General features: G+C 41.0%; 2 protein-coding genes across 5 annotated transcripts in view; one reads left to right on the forward strand and one right to left on the reverse strand.

The window, feature by feature from the left end:
- Window positions 1–241: 241 nt before the first annotated feature.
- On the reverse strand, window positions 242–5,229 carry LOC101160184. The gene is made up of 6 exons (XM_004075939.2): window positions 5,084–5,229; window positions 4,879–4,974; window positions 1,384–1,496; window positions 1,037–1,160; window positions 799–971; window positions 242–725 (listed from the first exon to the last, which is right to left on the reverse strand). The coding sequence occupies exons 1-6, from the start codon at window positions 5,121–5,123 to the stop codon at window positions 660–662; spliced, it is 612 nt and encodes a 203-aa protein (XP_004075987.1). The 5' UTR covers window positions 5,124–5,229; the 3' UTR covers window positions 242–659.
- A 5,231-nt stretch (window positions 5,230–10,460) lies between these two features.
- Window positions 10,461–25,368, forward strand: part of usp32 (ubiquitin specific peptidase 32) — a 62,513-nt gene continuing 47,605 nt past the window's right edge. For 2 of the 4 annotated variants that reach the window (XM_011482990.3, XM_011482991.3), the window contains exons 1-2: window positions 10,461–10,672; window positions 24,659–24,786. In XM_011482990.3, coding sequence (XP_011481292.1) covers window positions 10,615–10,672; window positions 24,659–24,786 — 186 coding nt within the window. In that variant the 5' untranslated portion in view covers window positions 10,461–10,614. The remainder of the gene's footprint in view (window positions 10,673–24,658; window positions 24,787–25,368) is intronic. The other 2 variants (XM_011482992.3, XM_011482993.3) reach the window with 1 other exon arrangement.

The raw sequence follows: 25,368 nt of genomic DNA on the forward strand, positions 1-25,368 counted from the left end.
TTCTGCGTATGGTGTATTTGAGGAACGGCAGCTTTCAACCCCTAATACTTTAGCTTCTGAAAGGAAACACGTCAAAAATGAGGAACATGTGACCATCAGGGATGACCTGTTGAGGTCATCCTGAAATAATCAATTATTAGGATGAGAAATTCTAATAAATAGGATCAATTTGGACATTAAACCCTTAATAATATAGAATCCTTGATCTTTGAATTTTGATGAAAAAAATATACAAATACAATCAAATGTCTGAAAGGTTTTATTTCAATATGTAAAGCTAGTCTTTTGGATCATCGCTGATACTTTTCTACCCTAAAATAAAAAATTACACGAGACAACAGACAGGACCAATTCATTTTACATAAAGACCATTTAAAAATCCACAAAGAAAACCTGGCCTGTTAAACACAAATAAATAATCTGAAGTCTAATAAAGCAGTGCAGACTAGCATTTTCAATCTGCTTGTGAATCCTTTATTTGACCATCACAGATTGGAGCTGACCTCTGGAGATGGTCAGAGCTTTCTCTACTGTCCAATGAAGTCGTCCCTTTGGTGGACGGAGAGCTTTTCCTCAGGACTCTCCTGTCTTTGGCTGGAGGAGCAGCAGAGGGGAAAGTCCTTCTAGTGTGCAGCACATAAGTGCATTTGCAGAGTCTTTCAAGTGCATTTCTCCTCTGGCTCATCGCTGGTCAGGTACTCAATGTGTGTCCAGATGCACCACATCTGCACAGACACAAGAAGGACTTGTTTTTCCACCAATGACAGCAGAGAGAAGTTACGTCTGACCTGCTGCTACCTCAGCTAACAGAGCCAAGAGACGCCCCATGGTCAGGAATACTGCCCCTACCACCTGGATCCACAACGGCAGGTCTATCCAGGCGGACAGCAGACCCTCCTGATAGGCATACAGCCACACGGGGAGGAGGTGCAGACCGCTCACCACCCACATGCCCAGAGGAGTGTAGAACCCTGCGGACAGAGAGGCTGCTTGACAGCCCGACGCCTCAGCTGACTGAGTACAGACCACGTCTTACCGTTCGCCATGATGGCCCGAATGAGACGGGGGCTGCTGCCAAAGCTGGCCTTCCACTGCGCCCCTCTGCCGCTGTGGTTGCACACAAACGCACACCACTCCAACGCAGACACCAGCCACCCCCACTGCAGCACAGCAAAGTCTGATTATTAGCAGACTTTCCGGTCAAACTCACTGTAGAAGATAGAACAAACAACAGACGCTTTCCCCCCAAACGTTTGCTTGGAAAAAAACAAACAAGTAAACCGTTTCAATAAAGCTACGATTAGCTGAAGGTTTGTTTTGAGGGTTACTAAAGCAGCATGGTTGCTTTTGGCCCCCTGCACTGGGTGCTTTCTTCAGTCGGACCTTAAACAGTCGGCTCCAGAGCATGCCTCTGCTTAGGTTATCCACCACAACGTCCAGCCAGGCCCCCAACCTGGACGTCTGACCCAGCCTGCGGGCCAGCCATCCATCCACTCCTGCACACAGAGCACATCTCTAGGTTACCGCCTGCACACGGCAAACGTCAAATGACCTTTAAGGCGAGGCAACTGTTCAAGGAACTGAGGCACAACAACTTTAGCAGCACTAAAGCGAAATGTTCAAATCAATAATAAAAATGAGAAGGAATAAAAATAGAAGTGAAATCAGTGGAGGATGTCCAACAAAAGCAGAAGAAAATGTCTACCACACGATTCTTCCTACAGATCTCAGCCTTTCTGGATTTGCATGTCAGGAAATCGGACAAGTATTCAAGTTTATTAGATTAGATTAGATTCAACTTTATTGTCACTGCACATGTAGGTACAAGGCAAAAAACAGTTAGCATCTAACCAGAAGTGCATAAGCAGTAAGTACAGAATAAAGGTCTATAGTATGTACAATAACTATACAGGTAAGTATTATGGACATAATAGTTATTGTACATACTATAGACCTTTATTCTTGTTAATATTCTATTGAATATTGTTAAAGTCCCACTCCGATCATCTTCTGATCCATTTTCAAAGTGTTCCCAGTGGTCTTTCAATGTGATTATGATGTTTTTAGCTAAAATTCAAAAACGTGTGTCGCTTTCTAGGACATAGTTTCTGCAGAGCAGCAGTTCATTAAAAATTCACCTCTGAGTTGTGGGTGGGACTGTTGGCATGGAAGTAAGCCTCCTCTCAATTCCCATCACCCCTTCCGTTACACTCTCTCCTGCTAGCTTACAGACCTCACAACCCCAAACTAACATTAGCGGTGGAACGAAAATTATGACCAATATTGGAGCTATCCAGTCGTACAGTTTAAAGTCAGATTCCAGCTCAGACGAGGAAAACAAAGACGTACATTTATCTGTTTGTCTGGAAGTGGATGAATCAGAAGGAAGTGGAGCGGGGAGCTTGTGGCCCGACGACTGTAGTTTATACGTAACAACTACAGGCTTTTTCAAACGGCCTTAATGTCATCTGCTCCTGATTTACAATGACTTGTGATGCAGTTTTAATCTCAATTTTCTCTGTACATGTCCTCCATCATGTTGCAAGAACATGTTAAAAACACCCTTTTTCATCAGAGTGTCTTTACATCATTTCAGTTTACACCAGTTCTCTATTGTGGTTTCCAGTATGAGGACGTCTGGACAGCAGTGACATGCATGGTCTATCCTCTTGGTTCTGGTTAGGACTCTGGCCGCTCTGAGGAGCTCAGTGAATTCCAGCGTGGAACTGTCATAGGATGCCACCTGTGCAACAAATCTAGTGGTGAAATTTCCCCGCTTCTAAATCTTCCACAGTCAGCTGTCAGCTCTATCAGAACAAAATAGAAGAGTTTGGGAACAACAGCAACTCAGCCACAAAGTGGCGGACCACGTAAACTGATGGAGAGGGATGAAGAGATCACCTACTTTCTGCACAGTCAATTGCTACAGAGCTCCAAACTTCATGTGACCTTCAGATTAGCCCAAGTACAGCACGCAGAGAGCTTCATGGAATGGGTTTCCATGGCCGAGCAGCTACACATCACCAAGTGCAATTCAAAGCATTGGATGCAGTGGAGTAAAGCACGCCGCCACTGGACTCTAGAGCAGTGGAGATGCCTTCTCTAGAGTGATGAATCACGCTTTTCCATCTGGAAATCTGATGGACGAGCCGGGGGTTGGAGGTTGCAAGGAGAATGGTACATTTGGGACTGCATGGTACAGAGTGTGAAATTTGGTGGAGGAAGAATTATGGTGTGTGCTTGTTTTTCAGTACTTGGCCCCTTAGTTCCAGTGAAAGGAATTCTGAATGATTCAGAATATCAAAACATTTAGACAATTCCATGCTCCCAACCTTGTGGGAATAGTTTGGAGAGGGCCCCTTCCTGTTCCAACATGATGGTGGATTAGTGCACGAAGCAAGGTCCATAAAGACATTGATGACAGAGTCTGGTGTGGATGAACTTGACCGGTCTGTAGAGAGTCCTGACCTGAACCCCACAGAACACCTTTGGGATAAATTATAGCGGAGACTGAGATCCAGGCCTTCTCCACCAGCATCACTGTGAGACTTCACCAATGCGCTTTTGGAAGAATGGTCAAAAATTCCTAGAAAACACTCCTCAACCTTGTGGGCAGACTTCCCAATAGAGTTGAAGCTGTAATATATGCAAAAGGTGGACCAGAATCATATTGAACTTTACGGGTTAGGAATGAGACGCCACTCCAGTTCATATGAGAGTCAAGGCAGGTGAGCCAATACTTTTGGTAATATGGCGCATATGCTGGTAGAATCGGCTCTTCACTTAACAAATCACATAACAGATCTATCTGAGGGCTTTTCCAACAAATAACTGCCTCTTCCCAGCATGCTGTCACATTTTGGAATGATGTGGTAGACAGCATACCATGGCAAAAAAAAACATGATTATTACCTTGTAGATATGTTGACCAACAAAGTCAGAGAAATATCATTTAAAATATTATACAAATACTACCCGGTTAAATATTTGCTTTCCCAAAGACTCAGAATGGATATGGACACCAGCTTTTATTATGTTATTATTATTGTTAATGTGTTATGTTATTATTATGTTATTATTATTTTGCAACAATAATATTCAAACCTTTTACACATTTATTTTGAACATACAAGGAAGACAACAGGATACTTTCTTTAATTTTCATTCTGGCCAAATATTACATTCATAAATGTAAATATACTACGAACAAACCCTTCTTAACCATTTTTATCTGTGAAATTACAAAGTATGCTGAATCTATCAGAAACTCAAAGAATCAAAAGGCTTAAAAAGGTGAACTATAGTTGAAAAACACATTTTGAATAACTGGTTATGACAGTTCTTAATGATGATTTGCTCTGTAACCTCCCATTTTTAATTTCCTTTACATTTTTCATTAGTTGCTTTCTTCCTTGTTCAATTTTGTCCTTTGTGTGATTCTATGTATTGAAAGGCAGCTTTGTTATGAAAGTTTTTGTGAAAAAAAAAAAGCTATAGGAAAGCTTCTGATTAATATCTACCGTTTGTCCTTCCTCAGTGTACGAATGTCAATATTTTAATGTATTTGCAACATTTCTTTTGCGGTATATATCTGGTCCCCTGGCATTCCCATTGTTATTGGCAGCATACTTGTTCTTAGTGTTTTCAACTATAAAAAAGACAGCTGAATGTCTTTAATCCACATTGTCATTTTTGTTTTGGATCTACTAAAACTGACTCACTTTTACTTTGTTTTCCAGACTTAGCAGTGACAGTGCTTTCTTTGACAGTAAAGCCTAAAATTGTCTTGTTTCTTCAGAACCCCAGTGGTTGTTTTGGACTGAATTAAAATCGTTTGTCTGAACCGAAGGGAGGTCGAGGACGTGTGGATGAAGCTACCGTCGAGGGCGGCGGAGGCAGAGTACAACCCGAGGAAGACCGCCGGTGTCCCGCAGGCCGAACAGGCGCCAAACACGAGGCTGATCCGGAGGTATCCTGGAACAGAGATCCGGCATCAGAACCGCTGGACCCACAAACGCTGCTGCACGTGGAGAACCCCGCCCCGGTGAGATGCAGGTCCAGATGAAAAGAAGCGGACTCTCACCAATGAGGTTGGGCCAGTACAGCAGAACCTTCAGGCCCATCAGGAGAACCCGATCAGAATGGGTTTATCTGGCCGCGAGCGCTAGCGACACACACGGATGACGTAGACAGACAACAATATCCCGCCTATCGGTGGACTTCCGGTTTTTGGAGAAGCTCAACAACATCGGTGACGTTTAAAACACGAGTTTAAAGGATTTATATTGTGCTATTCTAAAGCCTTTCAGAGTAAACTATATCCATGTTTATGACAATATAGGACATTTAGCACACTAAAGAACGAACTAATTTCAGGGAAATATTAGTTATTTCTCTGTGACCCCGAGCGACAAAACGGGTTTAGAAGATGAACGAATGAATATTATTTTTATTTTACAGGTCATTTTCCTACCCGGAAGTAAGTAAGACCTTGTTTTTTTATTAGAACGTAAAAAGATCACATACATATCGACATGAATATAAAATAACACAGAGCATGTTATCTTTAATGAAAGTGGACAGTTTTCTTGCATTTTTGTTTTCATAAATTTAAGTGATTTCAGTTCAACCCTCTGAGGCTCCGCCTGTCGCTTCTTGTGGGTGCCGCCTATTTCGTGACGTCACCTAGGGTCGGCCTCAGCAGCGTGTCTGCGGTTCACCCTCATAAATTTTTCATTTGGAATAACAGATATATCCTTTATAAGAACAAATCTTTATTTTACAATAATTGTTTTGACAATAATATCCTAGTGGTGGGTCAGCTCTTTAACCACAATGGTCAATTGCTTAGATATGAGGAATTTAACCTTAAACACAACCTTGCTGTTCCTCCTAAAGAGTATGCCATTGTTTTTGATGCTTTTACTACTGTAATCTATGAACTCTTTAAAAATACTGTACTTGATGAAAATATCTCCCTTTTATCTCTAAGTACACCACTGTTGTTTCAACTGTGCCCGAAAAAATAACAAGATCATACGTGTCCTGTTTCAGGAAAATGTTATTTCTGTTCCCTCTGCTGTTTTCTGTTGGAGAAAATGTATTTCTGAACTGCCGTGGAAAAATGTTTGGACCCTGCATCAGAAATTACTAATTAATAACAAGATGAGAGATGTCTCCTACAATCTATTACATAGAATCTATCCTAATAATCAATGCTCAGATATAAGAAGACAATTGACCCCAACTGTAACCTTTGTAAAGAACACCCAGAAACAATCAGTCACTTATTTAGGAACTGTAATATTACTAAAACATTTTGGAAAGAATGTGCACGTTTTATAAATCACAAATTAAACGGACAATTTCAAAAGAAATTTGAATATATATTATTTGGCTTACACGAAAATAAAATAAAATAAAACATAAAATTGGCAATTAATCTAATTATAATATTTATTTAGTTTCATATTCACAAAATTTTCTTCATCATAACTATTTTTCCCTGTAATAATTAAAGAATTAGAATCTTATTTGCACACTATTTCTAATAGCTTAAACAAAAAAGCCATACATATTTATGAAAACTGTCTGTCTTTGAACATTTTATTTATTTTGTAATACATGTACTATCCCCTGGCATTCTTATTGTTATGACTATTGTTCTTGTCATACATATTTGGTTTATTTGTTTTGATTAATAAAGTTTAAAAAAAAGTCTGCGTTTCACCCACGAAAACAAATGTAACAAGGGTAGACTGACGGTTTTATTTATATTCTTATTTGTTTTGAATTTGACAGGGAAAGGCAGAGAGCTGGCAGACATGATGGAGAGAAGGAAGGTAGATGTACTGTGTGTGCAGGAGACAAGGTGGAAGGGCAGCAAGGCACGTAGTATTGGAGGAGGATACAAACTGTTCTATCATGGTGTTGATAGGAAGAGAAACGGGGTAGGAGTGATTCTGAAGGGGGAGTTTGTAAACAGCGTTCTAGAGGTGAAAAGAGTCTCAGACAGGATGATGAGCCTAAAGTTAGAAATTGAAGGGGTGATGGTGAATGTAGTCAGTGGGTATGCGCCACAGGTTGGCTGTGAGTTAGAAGTGAAGGAGAGATTCTGGAGTGAGTTGGATGAGGTCATAGAGAGTTTCCCCAGAGGAGAGAGAGTTGTTATTGGAGCAGACTTTAATGGGCATGTTGGTGAGGGCAATAGAGGTGATGAGGAGGTGATGGGCAGGTTTGGTGTGAAGGAAAGGAATCTGGAGGGACAGATGGTGGTGGACTTTGCGAAGAGGATGGAAATGGCTGTAGTCAACACTTACTTCCAGAAGAAAGAGGAACATAGAGTGACATACAGAAGTGGAGGTAGGAGTACTCAGGTGGACTACATCCTATGTAGACGAGGTCATTTGAGAGAGGTTATTGACTGCATGCTGCTTCACCTCTCTGTAAACAAACTAACCTTCAACTAAACCTGCTCCAGACCAGGCTATGTTCAGAGCATGAGTTGCTATGGCAACTTGACATACCCTGAAACATAGATCAATTTTTGGAACTGAAAGCTGAGGTTATCAACTTCCTTAGCCTCAAACTTACAGTGGGAGCTAGCATAACCTGCTTTCTGGAATACACCCCTGGAGAAAACTATTAAAGAACTAAAACAAAAGCCATCAAATTGAAAGCTGACTATTTGAGCAGATAAGTCAAAGCAGCCAGTATCCACAGTTACCAGCAGAAAATCTACATAGCACGGATTTGCTGTGAGCATTTAATGTTACCTTTTGCAAAAAGTAGTACAATTAAAGCTTATTTAATTAAGTAAACCTGAGTATAAGTACAAGCACAGGCCATGTATGTGTAGAGTAGGAAGTAAGTAAATACCTCTTCAGACTAAAATAGAGCATTTTAAGTTTACAATATATCAAGTAGCCTCTATAAAAAGTAAACTTCAAGTAGTCTGCCTCACCTTTACTATAGACTAAGTACATACACTCAGGGCCGGCCCTGGTCTTCCGGGGGCCCTAAGCGAGATTTAATTTGTGGGCCCTCTAACTGATCAGCAGCACCAACAAAACGCAACTGTTGTTGTAAAATAAATGAGATATATCTAGTGCAGAATGTTGGAAAGAAGTGCCTTCACTGTTGTGCGTGTGTGCACAAATGTATGACTGTCCTTTAAGTAATAATGAAACAATAAGTTTGATTTGGGTTCCATATTGGGTAGATTTGAACTTACCAGCAGCAACATCAACATTTTCCCTTTCAACAGAAGATGTGGTGACAGGAGTTTCTTCTGCAGCTAAAAAACAAGAATTATTATACAATAATTAATGATGCGGCGTGGTGCAGCGGTAGGGTGGTCGACCACTGATCATAACATTGCAGGTTCAATTCCCGCCTTGCACGCCCATGAGTCAAAGTGTCCTTGGGCAAGACACTGAACCCCACCTTGCATCTGGTGGTAGGCGGGCGCCTGTGTTTGGCAGCGGAGCCGCCACCAGTGTCTGAATGTGTGTGTGACTGGGTGAATGGGTCCGTGACTGTAAAGCGCTTTGTCCTTGTAGGAAGAAAGGCGCTATATAAGTATACGCCATAAATATAAGTATACGCCAATGATGAAGTTAATAAAATAACTATAGCAGAATACTACTAATAGTTTAGTGGTTCAGTTAAAATCTGTGTGCAGGTTTTTCACAATGTCATGATCTTTTTATATATTTATGAGAAATAGATTGTTTGATTATATATTTGCACAAGATCATATTTATTTATTTATTAAGAACAGTTTGGGGCTCCATACTCTTCAGCCGCTGTTTATGGAAAAAAGGGGTTATGCAGACACTGTTTTTTAAATTACTTTACATGCCACATGAAGGGATGTGGATGCTGCACCTCCTCCAATACTTTTTGATACTTTTTGAGAGCAGAAGAAAATGTTGGCTGACACGGAACTGTGCAAAACATCGTCATTATGTAGAACCAAAACTGCAAAATACAAATAAGAAAGAAATGCACCTATTTATAAATAATAAATGTGAATAATAATTTGAGTATAAATGGAAATATAAGCATTTATACACCATATCTTATTCTATTATTTTGTATGTTCATAATTTTAAAATGAGTACATTTATTTTGTTTGTCATTAATAAATTAGAACCTTTATTTCCTATGTATTTGGCAGTTTTGATTCTCCATATTTCATGCCAATGCAAGATTTTAAGACACATTGTTGAAAAACTCAGACTCCCTGACTGTCTATAACAGATAAACAGCAGTTTCTATACTGACATAAACCGGAAAATGCAGAACGCACTAAATATGTGTTAGCAAAACAATTAAACAATACAATAACGTGAGTTAAACATTTATCAGCCATCACCGTTGTCGTTATTTAATCTTCTCTTCGCCGTTTTGGAAGGTCATGTCTGACCTCATCCAGGAAACTTGGGTATCAGAATTATTTTAGAGTTTTCCATTGGAAATTACGAAACGGGGTCGTTTTTATGTGCAAACTTTACCTGTCTTTCTAACTTTACCGAACTTCGGATCAATTAGTATTTTAAATCGCGAATGCACAGAAATACTGGATAATGTAAAAAATATGGCCCCATCATCCTCCAAACTTACCTTGTGATTGATGCTGAAGTTGTTCATCTTTTTTCAGCTCCTGATGGATAAAGTCTCTTTGGCATGAAGTGCTCTTGTTGTCGCTTTGATCAGCGTGACAAAATGCACTCGTTTTTTTTCTTTTCTCAACTTTATTGAAACAAAATGCGCTCGTAAATGCACACTGTGCCAGGCTCAGATGCAGTGATGTTGGCCAATCGTTGCTGAGAGTGGCGTAACGTCATTATTTGGGTTGCCAGATTGGTTCAGGTGTGTTGACAAGGGGGATCATTAAAGTGCAGGCAACTTTCTTTTGCACAACATTCACAGCTATGAAATAGGTTGCCAGATTTGGGTCTTTTTTTTATTTTATTTTTTCGCCACTTCGGGGCCCTGGTGGTGACGGGGGCCCTACGCGGCTGCGTAATTCGCGTATAGGGAGGGCCGGCCATGCATACACTTGTAATACTACTTTTTACTAAGGGTAGTAATTTGCTTTACTGACAACCTACGGTCGGAAATTTTCTGATTTCAGTTCTGTCAAGCGACCGCTGGGTGTCGCTGTGGTGCACCATTAAAACGACAGCCCCGCGTGCGACTGGGCTCGTGCGCTGCAGATGCTCCTCGCTTATTTCACTAAAACAAGACGCGCGTCGGTTTTCCTATAGAGACATACATAACGTGCATATTCTATCTCTGAAAATAGGACGAGGACAAGCATTTGACTAAGGTTATTTTTTTTGCATTTGACTAAGGTTTTTTTATTTTTTATTTATTTATTTATTTATTTATTTATTTATTTATTTGACTAAGGTTGCGTGTTGCTGTGGGCTGTGGTGACGTGACGCGCAGAGTGAGATCACGTGACAGCATGGAGGCGTCACTGAAAACATTCATCCGTTCACTGCCGCGCAGCAATTTCACAATAAACAGATAAGACAGCAGGCGGTTCTGATCGACTCCGTTCGTGACGTCTCTTTCCTCGCATGGCTGTGAAATGAGGGGAACATGGGGGCCAAAGAGTCGAGGATAGGATTCCTGTCGTTTGAAGATGCTTCTAAGAGAGGTAAGCCGCAAAGAACGGGGCCAGATCTGTTTCTAGCCGCGTTAGCCGAGCTAACCGCCATCCCCTCAGCTAGCCTGGGGGCAGGGAGACTGTCCTGGCCGATCCGTTAGATCGAGCTAGCTTCCTCCTAGCAGTAGTTCCCTCCTGTAGGGTGAACGCCTTAAAGCGACCAGTAAACACATCTTGGTTAGCCGCTAATGGTTCAACCTTCAGGTTGGCTTTGGTACACGAACGACGAAGACCTTTAGTTCTTAGTGTATCTAAAGCTACCGTTGTTTCCCGGCCCGCAGGCGCCGGGAAGAATTAAATGGCGAAGGCTGCCGCTAAAGGGGTCTTCCCAAAGCCGTAAGAAGTTAAGAAGACAGCGAGTGTGAGTCGCTGTGGTTGCGGTCATGCGCCGTTCTCCCCGAGCGGAGTCAGTGATTCTTTCTTCCCTGACATCTGAATTCAGAAAGACGTGTTCGTGACGCTAACGTGTTCACATGTAGGCGAGGTCAAGTTGATCAGTGACGGTCCTCGATGTGCGATCGATGATCGTTCACCATGAAGAAACCCCTGAACGCGGAATGGTGGCTTGACAGCTAGCTGTGGGCGCGCGCCTGGCCTGGGCATGCTAACTGTTTTTAGCTGACACATCAGTGGGCCACTTAGCTCTACCAAAGTAAGCTAGCTGCTGCCGTCTGTGCCGTGAGTGTTTCTAGGGTTTAGGGCCAGACAGTGAGCTGACAGACTGAGCTGGCTGCTTTTTGTAAACACACAGTCTCTGACACAACCCTGCATTAATTCCACAGATTCTGATTCGTTGCTCTTCTGCCTTCATGCAGCCTCCTGCTGTCATGTTGGATGGATGTAGGTAGAATCTGTAGGACCTCGGGGAAGCTGGCCTTATGTAAGACCAGAGTGATCATTTATCAGATCTTCTCCTTTAATGGCCTTTGGTTGCACTTTACTCCCTTGGGTGAACTTTGTTGGTGCGGTTTTCTGTTACACATTCATCCATGACTGTTCCATATCTCTGTCTGTCAGGCGTGTGCAGGACAGAGAACTGCTCTCTGCTGTTGCTACACTCACACTTATCTTCATGTGTTCAGTGCTAAGCTGCAGTTAAATAGCTGAACAATATGGTGAAACCAGTTTCATTGACATCATACAGTAAAGGATTTGTTTGCATACTTCTAGTCATGTTGTAATGACCGTATATGTACGTCCTGAGGAGTTTATATTATTGGCATTGTTGATTTCACCCATAGAGATCCATTTGACCAAGCCCTTAACTTTGTTTTTCAAATTATTACCATAGCAAAAATTGCAATAAGTTTTAGCAGTTAATACTGACTCGATATGCATTAATATATTATTGTTTTTTTGTAAAAACAAATAAACAGGTTAATAAACAGGTAAATTGTAAATTTGTAAAAACAAATAAACAACAACACTACATTTGTCAGCATAGTAATTACTGCACAAATTAAATAAACACCATAAGAGCATTTTAAATTTAGAAAATTCAAAATGCTATGGCAGCATAGACTGTAAATGTAATTTATAATCCATGGAAGACACGGATGACGATGAGAAATCAGGTTTATTTATTTGTGAAGACATGTATAAACATGTCTTCATGTCTCCTTATGGCGATCTTTACCTTTTATGCTGCATCAGTTGTGTCTGAATGGCGTCTCTCAGTAACCCAGTTTGATGACTTTCTGTCCAACATTTGTCCAAGGAAGGAAAAAATAAAAACATGAATAAAGATGTCTGGATTCAAATAAGAAAAAGATAACGTTTTTTCCTCCATGCTGGATTTGGACAGTGCTTCTTCTTCTGCTACTCAAAGACAGTGGTGGTTAGTGGGGAACATAACAAATATATGAGCCAATATTTATGTTTAAAAAAAATCACAAATTGGTCCTCAGTATGAGTTGTTCAACTGGCCAAAAAACCCAAAACCTATTGGCTAAGCTGCAGCTCTTCCCATTCCCATTGATTAAACAGAGAAACTGTTCTGCCCTTTTTAGCTGTCTGTCTGTTTAAAGAGTTATCTGGTGACTCAGCTTCACAGCCTGAACTCCAGAAAAGTAGGGAACATTTCGGCAGAAATGAATAAGAATAACATTGTTTTACAAAAAAAAAGACATGTTTAAACTGAGGGTCTTTATTTATATGCTTTCTGAAGTCTGTTAAGGTCTCAACATAGTTGAAATAAATAATGTTTGAAGATTCAGATTTTGTCTTGTTCACATTTTAAATTTACCAATGAAACATCACCACCAGCATCCACTCAGAGTTCAAACTGCTTTTAAAGAAGTTTCTCCCAAGATTGTATTGAGCCCAAGGACTGGAGCAGCTTATGGAGCACAACCAACCAAACGTACAGTCAAGGAGAAGCAGAACGTGTGTGTGTGTGTGTGACACAAACACACAGCACTTCTTGTATGATCAGTTCAGCTGCATGATGCTGTATTTTACAGCATAACTGTTTGGGATCTAGAAAATCTTTTATTAGAAGGGATATTTTGTTTAAATTGTAAATCATTTACTTAGGAGCTTTTGTTTCAGGCAGATTTGTCTTCCCTGATGCTCAGTTTTTTTCGGTAAATGAAATGTCTCATTTGATCTCAGCTGGTAAACATCACTTGTTTCACAGTACTGGATACAACTGCTGCTGTGTATTTAGGATCTTTGTAATCTGTTTGTGAGAGAGACTGTTTAAATGTTTTCTTGGGGGGTTAAAAGCTCTGCACGATCAATGGCACCAGCATCTTGCCAAATGACCATAAATGGCTCATGTGGAGGCGCACTATAAGGCTCCATTTTTTTGGTTGGTATTTCTTCAGGTGAAGGACATTCCTGCACCACAGATTGATCATGCATTCCTGCTAAAGCACAGATAGTGACTATCCAGGCTTACCGTGCTTAAGCAGTCACACAGCAGCCTTCCAGTTTTCCACAGCGGCCATGTCTGCAACAGTTGGGGGGGTCCACTTTTTTTGGAAGATAATTGTAAGATAGTTGATAATTATGTGTCTGGCTGGTCGAACCAGTGGCATGAATACAGTTTTGAATTCACTTTTATCTTTAAATTATCAACGCCTTAAAATTTTTCTGTCTCCCAACACTACAATCACATCGTGTTCAATTAGATCTGACTTTTTTTTACGGAACATAATGAGCATCAAGATTGACTCCTCACTTCTGTTCGGCTGCTTGTGTGCCACAGCGAACCACACGAAAAGCTGTTTTACTCCATATTCCATCTGCTTGTGTTTAAACAGTTAAATTAGGCACATTTTTTCTCATTTATATTTTGAAAAAGGCTTTTCTCTATTCTTTTTCTCAACTTGAAGTTTTTTTTACTGCTGTCTCCAGCATTTTCAAGTCTTTGCTTTTAAAGAATCTATACCATGCTTTTCTTAAGCCTTCCAGAGTAAACTAAAGTCTGGACACACCTTCCCATTCATTTGAATGAGAATGTGTGTCCAAACGTTTGCTCTGTATGGTATATGATCATACATTACCTTTAGCACACTAAAGGATGATTTTTATGAAATACGAGTTATTTTCACAGCTCATTTCTTATCCTGCAGTGACACAACTCGATCTCTGAGGCTCCGCCTTTCAATCTGTGTGGGTGCCGCCCATTTCATGACGCCAACTTAGAGCCGGCCTCGGCAGCATGTCTGCGTTTTGCCCACATAACAAAACATCCAAACTTTTGTAAAGATGGATGTGCATGTTATACATATAAAATGATCACTGCTAGATCTGTGGAGAAAGTGTGTGTGTGTGTGTGTGTGTTAGCCTGGGGGTGGTGCTAACAGCGCACACTCTTCCTGGAAGGGGCTGTTCCTCACTTTATGATGTCATAATGTCAGGGCCCACTGGTTTTCATGGATTGGGAGGGACTGGTAATAAGAACACAGGTTTTAGAGGAATACTCAGAAATGCTTGACTGGATCAAAATACTACTTAGGAAATAAGATTTGAATACAATTCAAATCTGAAAAATGCTTATGAAATAATACACCTGTCTGGTTTAATATATTTATTGGGCATGTTTATATGAATGTTTATATGATTTTGTGATTTTAGTTGGTGAATTCACCTATTTTTGGGCTTTGGCTTGTTGGTGAAAATGCATAAATAAATAGTTAAATTATCCTTTTAAAATAATTCAAGATATGATTGGAGTGGGACTTTAAGAATCTATGAACTTGATTTGTGTAACCCTTGTGCTATCTTAGATGACCCCCCCCCTTACATTGGCGTGTTCCCCCTACCATGAGAAAGGTGGAAAGATTTCATGTAATCCTTGGACACCAGTGAAGATCACAAATCATTGAAGAAAAAAGGTTCAGAGCACTGTCTAGTGGGTCTAGATGACCCAACTCCTAATGTTAAAGTGCCTAGGATAGCACAAGGGTTACAGGAGGACAGGAAGTTTCTGCTGGTGTTTAGAGTGTGGCCTGCAGTCCAGAAGCTTCTGTGGACATAGGGAGCATTGGAAAAGTCCCAGCTTGCCCGTTGTTTGTTTACAGTAGAAAGGTGAAGAGCGGTCAAGAATTGAGTGCTCACATGTTTGGAAGATTGTGAAACCATTGTGAGGATGACTGTTAAGAACCAGCAGAGTTAATGTTTCAATCCAACTAGGTTTAGACGCTGCAGTACAGCACAGAGAGAAGGTTGTGACCGCAAACCAGATAAGTAAGGGTTAATTGCAGACAATGTGTGCATTATCAGAAATCAACGCACCCCGTGGAAGCCTGAACCATCCGACGTGAAGTGGAGCATGGTCACTTACAAAAGAAATAAATATTCAATTTAAAAAATACTTTATTCTTGTTAGTTGTTTGGTTTAGATCGCTTTTTTTCCAAAATAAGTGAACTATTTGTGAAGTGGTTGCCACGGTAACGTGACAACACGTCGAGTAGTCAGCTGAAATGGACGTGGCTCGACTTCAGCGGCAAAGGAAAGCGATATATATGCCGATGGTCACGATGGGTTGAATAAAGCATCAGGTTGTTTTTGTCCAGAAAATGATGAAGCTAAAGTTTGTTTTAAAGAAGCCGGTGCAGTGATACAGAACATTTAAACTATGTGACCGGAACTACTTTTTAAGGTCTGCATCATCCCAGCGCATTGTCACTTTTAAACACACCCAGCACCCAATCAGATTGGAAAATTCACCCGTGGTATAAGAGTGGATAAAGTTCAGGCAGAAAAACAGTCGTCAATGTCTGAGGGGCTGTCACCTCTGCAGGTTTCTGATCTCTACTGTTTTCTACTCTTTTCTACTCTTTTCTGACATCGTGTTTGCATTGAATGCACTTCTTTCCACAATATTTCCTAACATTTATAACAACTTTGATGTGTAGGACACTGCAAACAGAATTACAGACTTGCACACAGCACTGACCGCATAAATAACGGCACTCAGGAATCAGGACTTTGACAAAGACGGTGTGGAATCAAGACCAAATTTCAGGCAGTGTATCAGAACATTCTTAACGTATGAAGTAAACGGATGAGTTCAAAATCTCCAGGAAACAACCAAACAAAAGCAGATGCCTTCCTGCAGCAGGATAACTCACTAACGTGGTCCATCATAGGAAACAAAGCTGTCTTTGAGAAGACGATGATGATGATGAAGAAGATGCATGGAGTTCTCCTTTCATTTTCTTCTTCAATGTTGCAATAACATCTGCTTTGATATTACTTCAGTAGAAAACCTGAAGTGGAGCTAAATCTGTCCATCTAACAGTTGGATGAATCTCCATCAGCCCAGAGGAATCAACCTTTTCTTTTCATTTCATTTCATCCACCTGTTTCCTGTTTTTAAGGTGAGCTCGGGCGCATCAGGGCACAGTGCAGCACAGCCGTGCAGTGTTCATCCTCATGGCGCTCTGTGGCGTCATGGCATCTCTCTACCAGCCTTATCTACCTTGTTGACATCCAGCTGCTTTGCATTCTTCCCTCACATTACCTGGTTTGTTTCCTGCATTTACTGCAACTGACATTCTGCTGGGACACAAAAATGTGTTACAGTTTTCATAACTGACTACATTGGACAGTGACTTTAGGAGGGAATTCTTTTTTTTATATAAATCTCACTGCTTTTCAATTTTTTTTTACGATTTTTTTTATTTTTACTGACCTACAAAAAGGTTTAGCAGGGCTCCAGACTGCGAGCAATTGGTCGCATTTTGCGACCAAAATTTGAGAGTGTGCGACTGAATTTTACATCCAGTCGCACATGTGCGAGCAGTAAATTTGCCTCCCCCACCCTTCGTATTTTTTTATACATTAAACGTGGAAGGGGCACGTCAATGATCAATGAGATGATCAATGAGACGCGAGCGCACACGCACGCAGGCAGACACACACACTCGCGCACATACTCATGAAACGCGAGCACACACTCGCGAAGCTGACCAACCAATCACAGTGGGGTATATGACTCTTGGGGGCGGGACAATGACCGGGCCTGAAAGCAGGAAACCTGACAGCCCCCTCCCCGGACCACATTAAGGAGTTCCTTACTTTCCTTTAGAACGTATCTATTCGCTCGTAATTTTCTAAATACATGCAGTCCGTGCTGAACTTTTCTCTGGGCCGCACAGAACCGGAGGAAGGTTTAGGTTTTGGTTACTGTGGTGTTATGCCATTGGTTAAACATAATTCTGTTAAAGAACTACAGGGTCGCATTGTTATGACGTCACAGCGGTGTGGGACCCTTATTTGCTTCCCTCAGTTTAAATAACACGACAGTTACGGCGGCGCATCAAACGGTTATGCACGGCTGTTACGGCAGCACACCGTCCCGCGGGAGTCGGGTCAGCTGAGGAGAATAAATGTCCCACGCGTACATGTGTGACAGCTAACGGGGCTTGAACTTTAAACACGCTCGAGCAAAAACAACATTAGTTTTAGACACACTGAAAATACGTGGGGAAAATGCAACGATAGACGTGTTTGAGATGAACCGGCACCTCGCCTGGATCGTTGGGGAGACCAGGCGGGGGGGCTGTGAGATGAAAGCGAATCTGCAGCAAGACTGAAGGAGGACAGGAAGTTGGAGTTGTCCTTAACATTCAATTTAGTTTTAATATTCTTCTCCCCCTTAGTGTGATCTGTGTTATTATATATTTTATGATTATTTTAATGTTTTGTGATGTATGTAGCCTTTTTTAATGAATTGGTATTTTAAATTATTTTAATTAATCACTCCACTACAAAAACCATCAGGACACATGTCCCATAATGCATTGTTTTGTAGTCTGTAGGGCAGCTTTCAGTCAGTTCAGTTTCCAGCTGTGTCCGGGTAGGTTTGCCCCTTGCTCTCACCCCTTTCTCGCTATATCTTTGTGATGATTGACAGGTGATGTTGGAGCAAAAACAAAAATATAGGTCACACACCAGGTGAAATGCGCAGCGTTGAGTTCACCTGGGTGATCTCAAACACGCTTATTGTGCATCTTGGTTGCACTTATTTGGTGTCACAAAGATAAATTTCCATCCATTTTCTTTACTTATTTGTACTGTCATGACAGCGATGCTGCTGTCAGTTTACCTGTTGTTGCATTTTCAAAAGTGAAGAATAAAATGTGACACTGAATGAGAAACAGCACATTGTAATTTCTGCATCTATTATTAAAGTATTTATTAGTAATACAGTGGAAATTAGTAGATTTGGTTAGCATGTTGATTTACGGTATGCGCCCCTAAATTTTCTGGTTGTGCCCCTAAAATTTTCAGTTAGGGGCCACTATGCTCCTAGTGAAAAAAGTTAGTCTGGAGCCCTGTTTAGGGTCCTTTTGTGTACTTATGGTACCCCTTTCCCTCCTTGTTGCTGAAAGCCCACCTAGCTCATTTTCTACATTGCTAAAAGCTCTTTTTCAAATGGCATTTTTTCATGGGCTACTGATTCACTACAATGTGAATGAAGAAATGTTCAGAAATGCAATTTTGAGCTTAATTTTCTTTATGCATGTCCTTCATCACAAAAATGGTACAAGAACATGTTAAAAACTCCACACACAAAAACCCCCAGTCCCATTGGAGCGGGTCTTTCACTGGTCAACCCTTTGGTTTTGGTGACACGTTGAGCAGTTTAAAGGTCAACTCTGTTGAAGTTCTTCAGAACATTACAGACGGGCTCATTCGTTTCAAATGTAGAATAAGGAAATTAGAAATAAAGAAGTGGTGAAGCACACAGACAGAAAAACCACACAGCTGTCTTTACAGAGTCAACATGCTACATGTTTACTGTCCTGTGCAGTAATTGCTTTTGCTAAACTGCAATGAGAACCATGCTAATTAAGTGTAAATGAATATGGGTGGTGGCGTAGTGGTTAGCACTTTCACCTCACCGTGAGAAGACACTGGTTTAAATCCCAACTGTGTCCTTTCTGTGTGGAGTATACAGGCTTCATAGGTTGACTGGCGTCTCTAAACTGTTCCTTACTACACACACACGCACACACACCCCCACACACACACACACACACAAACACAAACAGGTGTGTACCGTGGATAGACCCCTGGGACCCCGCACTGAACCAAACAGGTACAGAAGATGAATACAATGATGATGAGGAGCTTGGAGGAGATTGCTTGGTCCTGCTGCTTCCAGGCATGGATGGTTTTCACTGCAGAGTCACTGGAGGCTGAGCGAGTCAAGCTTGAGCAAAAGGTTTGTGTGGTTGGGCTTGTCCTGCTCATCTGTATTACTGCAACAATGAAAGCCAAGAAACGGTCTGAAATTGAGGCGTTCCACCTTTAATGTCTTCTGCAATGTTCTCACTAACTTCAAGACATTCAGTGACATCCCAGAATCCTCATAGAAGCAGCAAATTCCAAAGAGGAGCCTGTTTCCCATCTTCAGCCATAAAAAACCCTCTGAGATGTTATGGAAATGATTCCATGTGCACAGGACAGAGGCCCAAGCTGCATCTTCACTCCCATGAAGCTCTAACTCTCTTCTCCATAAATAAAAGCCTAGATAACAGCATAAAGCATTGGCAGACTTTACTTAGGGTTATTTCAGAGAAATCCTCCCTGAATGATGGAAGAACCTGCTTTCTGTGGACTGGCTCTTAGCTTTTTGGAATGTAATCCATTTTTGAGTTTGCCAACGTGCTGCAGGTCAGATAACAATTCTCTTCCCCAGGAGACATTTGGATTTAAGACCTTTGGAATATTTTTAACTTTTATTTTGTTTAAAAAAATCTATTTTGACCATCATTAAAGCTTAAATGATGCTGACATAACTTCTTTACAGACTAATAAATGAACTTTGAACATTAGTTTTTAAATAATTTCAATAGAACTGTAGTTAGACTTGATAGAACCCCTTTTATTTAAGGCTTCTGCAGAACTGGGTTCTTCACACAAGTAATTTAGGTTGATTTTGCATTTTTACAATGGACTCGATACCACAATAAAACACGTGTTGTGTTGCGTCACTGAATGCTCTCAACAATTTGCATAAAAGACGTAAACATTTATTTAGTTTGATGATTTCAGAGTAAACTGTAATCTACCACATCCTCACAGTATGTGTGCTTACCACCAGACTCCCAGCTCAGTTTTATATCCATGTTTTTATTTTATTTGGTTTTGATTTTCCATCATTTGCTTCCGGTTTCTTCTTGAACTTTTCGGTTTATGATAACAGAACAGTATGTTTTGTGCCAAGACCAAATGATATATTACCTACATCCTGAAGTGACCTTTAAGCGCGTCTTTTTACAGGCTCATTACACGTTTGCTTCTGATGCTCAAGACAACTTGAAATGCATCATGCTTACTCAGCGACAGTCCTCTGTTGGGCTGATCCTCAGCTTTTAGATGCCTGTGGTCCACAAGAGACGTCTTCCTCTCTCATAAGGAGAAGCACTTTGGTTTTCTAATGTGAAAGTCCAGTTCAAGCAGCGCTTTGGCCATTTAGGTCAAACCTATCGCATCGTAATCCTTTCTGGTGTTTGGTGCGGTTACTAAAAGCCGACCTTACTTTTTCTAAATCCACATTAGTGTCACAAATAATTGTTTTTCTTTAGAAGACCCCATTCGTCTTTGAAATGAGCTCAGAAATGATGTTCACCCACAAACACACCACATTCATTTTTAACCTGCTTGTCACTGTTAACACTTTTTGGATACATTTTGTTGTTTATCTTGTTTTTTACTTGTGTATGCTCTTGTCAAAAGAAAACGTACTGCAGTGTGGAGCTAGATGAGTCCAATCTCTCTTTTTAATCAATCATGATACATTTTTTAGCATCAATAAATCATTTTTCCTCCTAATAAGGAAGTGGTTCCTCCTCAAGATGAATTTTATTTTTATTTTTGTGAAATGAAATAAACTTTATCAATAATATAAAATATTTTGCTTTTAAACTCTTTAAAATGTATATGTAGAAGAATTTGTACAATAGTCTCTCAGTAAAGTCCCACATCATCTTTTGAGCTAGTTTTGAAGTGTTTCCAGTGGTCTTTTATTTCTGATTGACATTTTTAGAAAGCTTGTCGTTTTTTAGGACATAGTTTCTGCAGAGCAGCAGGTGTTCATCAAAAAATCCCCTCTATATGTTGGTGGGCCTGTAAAGCAACCCCGTCCATATTTCCCATCATCCCTTTGTTTACATGCTCTCCCTCAAGCTTACAGCCCCTCACAACCTTAGCCCAACATTAGTGGTACAACAAAAATGGTGATCAATATCAGAGCCATCCAGCCGTCCAGTTTAGATCCAGATTCCAGCTCAGACGAGGAAAACAAAGACGTTCATGGATCTGTTTGTCTGCATCAGAATGGAGCAGAGCAGGGAGCTCTGAGATGATGTAGTTTCTACGTCACCGCTACAAACCTTTTCAAACTGACTTTTTTTTCATCTGCCTTTGATTCACCATGATTTGAATAAAGATATAGTCAGAGGTGCCCTTTTCAAGCTGTGGATGTGTGTGTGTGTCCTCCATCATGAGAAAAATATACAACAAGAAATGATAGAAACGACAAAAACACTTTTTGAATCCGAGCGGGTCATTAGGTATAAAACTGCTTTCAGAAAGAATGTCTGGAAAAATTTGACTGGATTTTTCTTTTGAATGTTTGTTTTTTAGCAGAGAGAGTTTGTATTAAAGGCCCATAGACACAGGTCTGAGGAAAGTGCTGCAGCATGCTGTCTGCCTGCTGATTTAGACACATCGTGTTGGTTAACGCCCTCTGAGATCCATTCATTCTCCTTCAATCCCTTGTTGCGTCAGTCTCTTCAGACATCATGCTACTGCTGGGGAAAGGAGTTTCCTGTAAGTCCTCTACAATTACTGTGGATGACTCTGTTTGCACTGTAGGCGTTTGCTGCTAAATCCTGGTGCTCACTGAGGGAGATGCACGCTCACCTAGAATAAAGTCAGATCTTTTTACCAATGTTGCGTCTGCAGGTATTTGCATCATCTCATTTCCATGCCGGAAGCATCAGTCAGTCACAGAGAGGCTGAGCAGAGGCTGGAATATGATGGAGTGAACAGAGGGAAAACATGTCTTGGTGGTGGAGTGATGTGGTTCAGCCACGGTCGTTTATGTATGAAACTTTTGAGCTCAGATGAGCGGATGTAAAGGCCCAGCTCCTGCCAGTCGCTCTCACATCCCTGCAGCTTTTAGATTTGGTCTCTGAAAGGGCAGCAGGTTGTCGTTGTTTACTTAAAAGACTGGTTTCTGCAGATTATTTCTAATACCAAAGGTTAATTTTTTAGCGATAAAGGACATCCTGTTTTGAGTTTATTTCTGTTGATGTGTTTGGCCTAATCTCTTTTTCCCACACGCACAGTTAAAGATGCAAATGCAGTGATGCAATTTGTCTTTGTGCAGGATGATGATGATGTGGCATCTTTAGCTGGAGTGTGACTTCACTGTTGAATTGAGCCGTTTCTGAAGCGTAAAAAGTGAAGTTGTTGTTTGATAAAAGAGACGCTTCATGTTTCGATACCCTGTTGTCTCTTTCACCTTCCACTTGTCTTGTGTTGCATATTTCTGCTGAAGTTTGTGGTTCTGAAAAACCAGCGCGGAACTCTGTGGCGGGCCGTAAACAGAAGAAGACACATACAGAGTCAAAAGAAGAAAGGCTGCCATCAGAAGAAAGGCTTAGCTGGTCGGATTTAGGCAGTGGGACTGTCCTGTGGCTCCTCCTAGATCTGCCTGAACATCAGGGATCCTTTTTTTTCTGGGTACCATTTTGAATTTGTGGCCCATCACCCACTCAACACCCTAATTACTACTGTGGGATCAAGATAGCATGTTTGAGTTCAATGTCACCTGAGATGACTGGAGCCTCGTCCGGAGTCAGGCGGGTCATCCTGCCCTCAATGCTGCGCTCAGTGAGTGAAGTCATTTCTCTCAGCACGTTAACATGAGTCTTGGTGGGAAAGAAAACCACGTAGTTTGGTGTTTTTGTGGTTTTGAAATAAGTTGGTGTTTACCTGCAGCGTCTCTAGATCTGACGTTGGCACATTTCTGATCCGGGTTTCAGGTCCCAGCAAAGGCTCAAGAGTTCTGGTCCTGGAAAGTCCCGTCAGTTTGGTTTGGATGTGAGGACAATGCAGCCTCTTTTGTGCGCTGCAGCAGATCAAGCAGGTTCTTTGTAACAGCTGGGAGTCAGCTGGCTGGTGGCATTCAACGATCCTGAGAGTCCGATCTGTCCGACGCAGTTCCACATCTGTATAATCCCTTCATTTCAAAGGTGTAATCTCTGGAACTGTTTACAGCACCATTATTTTTGATTAGCCTCTACGCACATACCAGGAAAAAGATGGGATGAGGTCATTTCTAGTCCTCTGTCAGGAACAGGAAGGCTGACCAGACCAGCAAAACAGGAACGCTGACTCTCATAAGTCCATCAGAGTCCCAAACTGAAAAAGGTTTAATCCCGTTTAGGCCGGGTCTGTCCCTCAAACAGAACACGACTTTGTTTTTCGACTGAGACACGTTCATTATTCAAAACCACAACCTTTTTTCATGAACAGCTTGATTTAATACTTTCATGTTTTCTATTTATACCTAATTCATCGTATGATATAAAAGACAGTAAAGGGATTTCCACACACAAGCATGTTTTTCCATTTGCTATTATCAATATTGCATTCCTTCCTAAAATGGCATAATAACAGGAAAAACAACAAGTAGACTGTGGATTATATGCAATTACAGGTTGGATCTTTTGTCACTCCTACCTGAACATTTAGACTTCAGAATCATTCTATTTTTCAGGTGTAGCTTGCCATGTTTTGTCACGTAAAAGCCACTTTACTGGCTGTTAATTGTCATAAATGCTCCAGTCTGAAGGGGCTGAACTGTTGCCGTTTTACTGAGTTCAACGTCTGTAATTTTGATCAACCATCAAAAAATGATAAAAGAAAGAGGCGATGAATTTACAATATGGTGTCATCAATATTTTTGGGGATTTCAATCTTGGTACTGAATAAAATTCCTATGATCCAGCCTTGGTCGTTGTCACACCATGATCCTGTACATTAGCCTAAACGTCCCCACATATACATTTGTATGAGGCCATCCAGGCTCTTTTTGTCAAACAGGAGAGGAAGCACACAGGTCAATTCCACGTAACAGGAAAGGGAGTAATGCTGAAATGCAAAGAGAATTTAAATCTCACAGGCCAATACTTTTCTCTGAACAGCCTGTGTTTTATTTCCAGTGAGCAGGTCAGCTGACCCCCCCAGCCTTCTGTGTATTTCTGCTGCCTCACCTCTTTCCAGATGAATGAAAATAGTTATTTATTCCTGTTTTTTCCAAGTTCAGTTTAAACAGTAAATGGCTTTAGTAGAACTCACCGTTTCTACTCTGCAGTGGGATCACATTCGTTCTTGACAGTTGCTTTTCTTAGCTCTGAAACTTTGACCACACACAGACAATAGTAAATCATCCACAGGATTCAGAAACATTTCTAAATGAATCTCTTTCTGTACGTCTGCAGTTACTGAAGTGGAACTCAAGCGGCTCAAAGATGCCTTCAAGAGAACCAGTGGCCTTTCCTGCTACATGACCCAGCAGTGCTTCTACAGGGAAGTTCTGGGAAATGGCGTTCCCCCCAAAGTTGCAGAGGTAAGCCAAACCTTTACAGTGACAGAGTGTTAAGCTAAAACACAGATTAACGTTCTTTTCCTAAATGTAATAGCTGTCTTGCACACATTAGCATCAGTCAGCATGGGTCAAAGGAGGTGGTTGGTGCTTATAGCAGTGGTACACTATTTATGATACCTGAAGACAAAAGCTTCTTTACTGGCCTTCTTTTGGTTTGTGAAAACTTTAAACCTTGTGCTTTATATGCTCTTGTGATGTTGAGATACTGACATGCATCAAACAGGGTGGGTATTTTAAGGTGTAACATGACGACAGTCCTGCTAAGGCAGCAGGAGACTATTGCCATACTCAAGTCTTTGTTAGATCTTCTTTTTGGTCTTTCAGATGCTCCTTTTAGGGAGTCGCATCAATAATCTAACCCTGTCCTCTGTATGCTCCTCACCCACACCAACCATCCCCATGCACTCCTTCACTTCATCTATTAACCTCCTCTTCTTTCTTGCATTAGACTTTCAGTCTAGGGGCTCAGAAATCCCTAAGAAAAAGAACAGACCCAGCATTTATAAGAGGACTGAGTCTTTTTTACTTCCATGTTCTGAGTAT

Source organism: Oryzias latipes, chromosome 13, assembly GCF_002234675.1.
Source record: "Oryzias latipes chromosome 13, ASM223467v1".
Lineage (NCBI taxonomy): Eukaryota > Metazoa > Chordata > Actinopteri > Beloniformes > Adrianichthyidae > Oryzias > Oryzias latipes.